The sequence below is a fragment of the Castanea sativa genome, chromosome 12, assembly GCF_040712315.1.
Source record: "Castanea sativa cultivar Marrone di Chiusa Pesio chromosome 12, ASM4071231v1".
Taxonomy (NCBI): Eukaryota; Viridiplantae; Streptophyta; class Magnoliopsida; order Fagales; family Fagaceae; genus Castanea; species Castanea sativa.
Genome location: NC_134024.1, coordinates 14,537,294 through 14,543,153, shown reverse-complemented (window position 1 = coordinate 14,543,153; position 5,860 = coordinate 14,537,294). Strand labels below are relative to the sequence as shown.

Below are 5,860 nucleotides of genomic sequence, written 5' to 3'. Positions count from 1 at the left end.
CAATCTTTTCTTCAGGCCACTCACGATAGCCTTGTTTGTCGCTTCTGCCTGGCCGTTACTCTGCGGGTAAGCCGGTGTGGAGTATCGGTTCTGGATACTAAGGCCTTCGCAGAACTCCCGAAAAGGTCTGCTATCGAACTGTAGGCCGTTGTCCGATATTAAAGATTCCAGCACGCCGAACCTTGTTATAATGTTCCTCCATACAAATCTCTTAACATCAACGTCTCGGATGTTAGCCAGCGCCTCAGCCTCTGCCCATTTTGTGAAGTAGTCTACGACCACCAGCATGAACCTTCGGTTGCCCGTTGCTCGGGGAAAAGGCTCTACAATATCCAGCCCCCAGCGGGCGAATGGCCACGGGCTGCAAACTGGGTTCAACTTCTCGGCCGGTTGGCAGATCATCGGCGCGTGAACTTGACACTGTTCACATCTCTGAGCATACTCGATGGCTTCCTTCCTTATCTGCGGCCACTAGAAACCCTGGGTCATTGCTCGGTGCGCCAACGACCGTCCCCCCATGTGGCTACTGCAGACTCCCTCCTGCAGTTCGACTAACAGCTCTTTAGCCTGGCCGGGGCGGAGGCACTGCAGGTATGGCCCTTCGAATGATCTGCGATATAGCTTCCGATCGGTAAATAACCAGTACTGAGCGGAAGTTCGCCGTACTCTAGCTGCCTCCTTCTCATCTTCCGGGGTTCGATCCTCTAAAAGGAAGTCGATGATCGGGTCCATCCAGCACTTCTCGGCTTCAGTGACCTGTACAATTAGTGCCTTGGTGGCAATACTTGGCTCGGGCACCAGCTCCACCCTGATCAGCCGAGGTACCTTGTCAGTTATTGATGATGCTAGAGTTGCCAAGGAGTCGGCGTGCCGGTTTTTTCCCCAGGCTACCCGCTCAATCTTGATTGTCTCAAAGTTACCCATCAATTGCTTTGCTAGCCGCAGGTATTCTATCATCCGGGGATACTTGGCCTCGAAGTTCCCTTGGACCTGACTTACCACGAGGAGGGAGTCCGAGTATACCTCCACCTCCTTTGCCCCCAGATCCATGACCACTCTCAGTCCTGCCAGCAGAGCCTCGTATTCGGCCTCATTGTTAGAAGCCCTGAAGCCTAACCTGAATGAGTGTTCTAGCTTCAAATCTTCCGGGGTGATGACCACAATCCTTGCCCCCGCTCCAGCCGTATTGGATGCTCCGTCCACAAACACCCTCCATGGCCTGACTTCTACCATGCCGGTTATGCTCGTTGCGCTCGGCGAGAACTCGACAATAAAGTCCGCAAGTACTTGTCCCTTCACGGAGTTCCTTGGCTTGTATCTAATGTCAAAGGAGCCCAGCCGAGTCCCCGACTTGGCTATCCTCCCCGTAAAGTCAGATCTCCTCAATAGCGACTGGAGCGGGTACTCGGTTAGGACGTGGACTGTGTGGGCCTGAAAATAATGGGGTAATTTTCGGGTGGAGTGCACGAGTGCCAGCACCAGCTTCTCCAGTGGTAGGTACCTAGTCTCCACGTCGACTAGCGTCTTGCTGATGTAATAGACCTGGAGCTGTGCACCGTTATCCCTTAGTAGCACGGCGCTCGCCGCATGCTCGGACACGGAGAGGTACACGTACAAGTCCTCCCCCGGTTCTGGGGCTGACAACGTCGGTGCCTGGCCAAGGTAATCCTTTAGATCTTGGAAGGCCCTGTCAAACTCCTCGTTCCACTGGAAACCCTTCCACTTCTTTAGGAGTTGGTAAAAAGGCCGGCACCGATCGGCGAACTAGGAAATAAATCGGTTGAGAGTAGCTAGCATACCAGTCAGCTTTTGAACCTCCTTCGAATTACCCGGCGGTCTGAGACGTTTCACGGCTTCAATTTGATCGGGGCTGACCTTTATCCCTTTCTTAGTAATCAAATAACCCAGGAATCTGCTGGATCCAACCCCGAATGCACACTTATCGGCGTTGAGGCGCAGCCGGTGTCGTCGAAGTATCTTGAACACTTCTTTCAGGTCGCCAATGTGCTGCCCTTATTGCTTGCTCTTTATTACCATGTCGTTAATGTATACTTCCACCGTCCGTCCAATCTTATCCCTGAACATCCTCATCATCATTCATTGATATGTGGCTCCCGCGTTCTTCAAACCGAACGACATCACAGTGTAGTGGTAGTTAGCATCGGCCGTTAAGAATGTCGTCTTCTCCTAGTCCTCGGCGGCCAGGGCAATTTGGTGATAGCCCTGGAAAGCATCGAGAAAACTCATCCTCGGGTGCCCGTATGTAGCGTCCACCAATTGGTCGATTTTCAGCATCGGAAACGGATCCTTCGAACATGCTCGGTTCAGATCGGTAAAATCAACACAAACCCTCCACTTGCCGCTCTTCTTCTTCACGACCACCGTATTCGCGAGCCATTCCGGAAAGAACGTTTCCTTTATGGCCCCCGCTTTTCTCAGCCTCCCAACTTCCTGTCTGACAGCATCCACGTACTCCTTAGCAGACCTTCTCGGTCTCTGTTTCTTGGGGGGGCACAAAGGATCCACATTCAGCTTGTGAACTATGAACTCGGGGTCGACGCCAGGCACCTCATATGGACTCCACGCAAACACATCCATGTTTTGTATGAGGAATAACATCAGCTGCACCATTTCCCCATCACTCAAGCCTGCCCCTATCTGGAAACTCCTCTCATTTCCCGGCAAGATCTTTACGCTTACTAAATCCTTGGCAGCGCTGGTCCCCTCCACTTAGGGATGCTGTAATTGCTATAGGGGCGCCTTTTCGGCTGGTTCCTTCTGCTCAGTGTGTTTGATTGCCGCTGTTACCAAGCATTTTCTGGCCGCCTGCTGATCACCCCTTATTACTGTAATCCCCTCATCAGTTCGGAACTTGACTTTTACGTGCAAGGTGGACGGCACAGCCCCCATGTTGTGTATCCACGGCCTTTCGAATATTGCTGTGTATGGTGAGAAAGAGGCGACCACTATAAACGTCACCATCACCTCCCGGTCGCCCATGATAACTGGGAGCAAAATCTGCCCCTCTGGAATCACCATGTGCCCGTCGAATCCCATTAAAGGTGTATCATACTTGGACAAGTCCCCATTTTTCAGGCTGAGCCCCCTGTATAGGTCCGGGTACATCACATCTGTGCCACTCCTTTGATCTATCATTATTCTCTTTACTATGAATCCCCTTATTCGGGCCGTGACTATCAAAGCATCGTGGTGGGGCTGGGTAGTACCCTCCAGGTTGTCGTCGTTGAACGCGATGGGTTGTCTACTATATCTCGGCCTCTTCCCCGGGGGTCGTTCGCTTGTGCTTCCTTCTGCTGACACCACGGTCAACACCCCCTTTGCCGTGGGTGTTATAATTGCCCTTGGAGTGGCGTGGATGACCTCTATCACTCCCAAAGGGGGTGGGAGAGGGTTTCGACGCAGCTGCTCGGCCTGTCCGGTCTCCTGACTCCCTGTCTCCACCAGAAACTCTTTCAAATGCCCCGCCTTCACCAACTGTTCCAGGTGATCTTTCAGCACCCCACATTGCTCGGTGGTGTGCCCTTTATCCCTGTGATAGGAGCAATATAAGTTCTGGTTTCTCCTTGATGGGTCCCCTGCCATCCTGTTCGGTCGCCTAAAATACGGCTCATTTTTTATCCTATCAATGATGCGGTGTACAGGCTCCTTGAATGCCGCGTTGACTCCCTCAATCGCTGGGCCGGGCTCCTGAATTCTCAAATCCTTCCTGTGTCTAGGGTTGAAGCCGTTGTTCCGAGGATAACTGATTATCGGCTCCTTCCCTTTGGACTGCAGCCGATCGTCCTCTAAGCGCTTATACTCCTCGATACGCCTCATCAGCTGCCTCATATCATTGGGCAGCTTTAAGGTCAACGATTCTCTCAGCCCGGACCCTTCGGGTAGGCCCATCCGAAAGGTGCTCGTCGTGATCTTTTCATTGCCCCTGCCAATCTCGTTGTACAGCTCCCAGTACCTACTGGTGTAGTTGCGATGGGTTTCTTCAGCCCCCATCTTCATTGATAGCAATGCATCCACGGGCTGCAGCACCCGGCTGCACGTCATGAACCGTACTCCGAACTCCTGGATCAGTTCCAAGAAACTATGGATCGAGCCCTTCTTCAACTCGTTGAACCACCTCAAAGTAGTGGGCCCGAGGCTCGAGGGGAAAACCTTACACATCAATGCATCGTTATGAGAGTGCAAGGACATCATCTGAATATAGTGACTTACATGTTCCACCGGGTCTGTCCTCCCAGTGTAGGAATTGAACGGTGGCCGCGTGAACCGGCTCGGCATAGGCGCGCTCTCAATATCTCTAGAGAATGGTGATCGGGCAGCTTGACGCAGTGCTCGGCTCATGGTATCCATTGCCGCGTTACGTGGTCGCTCCGTGTCAGGGGAAGTTGATTCGCGGTCCGCATACTCTCGTGAGCGATCGTGGTGCCTATAAGACCCGGATTGATGAGATCCGGCCTCACGACGATTCCCCACACTTACTGACCTTTCCCTTCGTACTTCATGGTCCCTTCTCCCTCGTCGGCCCCGTACTTGCAACTCCAAATCCCTGACCGCCCTTCGCAGGCGCTCGAGCTCTTGGTCCCTCCGTTCAAGCTCCTGGTCTCTTCTGTCAAGGTGGCTGCGGTCGGAGGCATCAGACATTGTCCGGAGGGTTTGGTACGACCCTTCCCCCGGCCCAGACTCTTCTACCTCCTCGTGCCTTCTGTCCTCCTGCCTTTTTTGCCTCCTTTCTCGCCATGTGGACCCCCGCGACGACCCTGCCGTGCCACTCTTTGCATGGCTTTTCTGTCCGCTTCCAGACATCCTCACGAGCATGCCAAGATAGCACCACAGCTACGTAGGAGATTCCCACAGACGGCGCCAATTGTGGGTCCTAAAATATGGCTGTTGGGCCGCGAAGGGATTTGAGCTCACAATCTATTTGTATAGTGGGCTTTTGGATTTCCTATCACGGGCGGTGTTATACTCGGCAGGTCCGTATACCGGGCCTCCTTCCCTTCCTCACTATCTCTTTCTTCTTTGGGGAGAACTGATATTGCTCTCTCTCTCTCTCTCTCTCCTCTTTTCTCTCTCCAATTTCCAACCTCTTGACTGAATCTTCTTTGTCTATTTATAGCCAAACTTAGTGGAACGGTCATGCTTATTCTCTTGATGGGTGAAGGGAGGGGTCTAATACTATTACCCATAAGTGGGGGTTTAGTTGGGAGTGGGAGAAAATGAGAATGATATTGGAACTGGCTCTACCGCTGGGTTTGATGCTCGGCAAGGGCGTTCCCTAGGCAATGGAAGGGAGGTCCAATACCGTTTCATCTAAGCGGATGTTTGGTGGCAGGAAGGAGAAAATGATAGTGGCGTTGGGACCACCCCATATGTAAGTTTTGTGCTCGGCAGGGGCACATCACAGGCTGTTTTGAGCACTCTGAGCTCGAACCTCTTGGACGGCACGCGCGTTACTATGTGTGATCAGCGCGGGGCTTCTATAAGAGTTAGTCCTTACGGGCCTTAGGGCGATTGGGCTTGATAGGGGATAAGGCCCGTACAACTATAAAATTTCAAAAAAACAAAACAATCACATATACTCAATAAAAATCATCACATGTTTCTCAAAATATAAATAAAATAAAAATCACCACATAACAAAAATCACTACACGTTCTATCTTATTAAAAATTAGAAAAAAATTATCATAAGTAGTATTAAATTTGGGTAAAAATTTTAATATGTGACTAATTACGTTTACTTTTAAAAAATAATTTAACTAATTATCTATATTTTATGATAAAAATTGTGTTTAATTTTAAATGTATCTATATGTATGCATGAATGCATGTGATATGCTTTA

The 5,860-nt window shown here is 51.0% G+C and overlaps 2 protein-coding genes across 2 annotated transcripts; both read right to left on the bottom strand.

Annotated features, from left to right (window-relative positions):
- Positions 1-471: 471 nt before the first annotated feature.
- LOC142620230 (uncharacterized) lies at positions 472-2,598 on the bottom strand. Its single transcript, XM_075793630.1, has 2 exons — positions 2,350-2,598; positions 472-1,764 (listed from the first exon to the last, which is right to left on the bottom strand). The coding sequence occupies exons 1-2, from the start codon at positions 2,596-2,598 to the stop codon at positions 472-474; spliced, it is 1,542 nt and encodes a 513-aa protein (XP_075649745.1).
- Positions 2,599-2,748: 150 nt separating this feature from the next.
- Positions 2,749-4,821, bottom strand: LOC142620229 (uncharacterized). The gene has a single exon (XM_075793629.1). The coding sequence runs from the start codon at positions 4,819-4,821 to the stop codon at positions 2,749-2,751; it is 2,073 nt and encodes a 690-aa protein (XP_075649744.1).
- Positions 4,822-5,860: the final 1,039 nt, after the last annotated feature.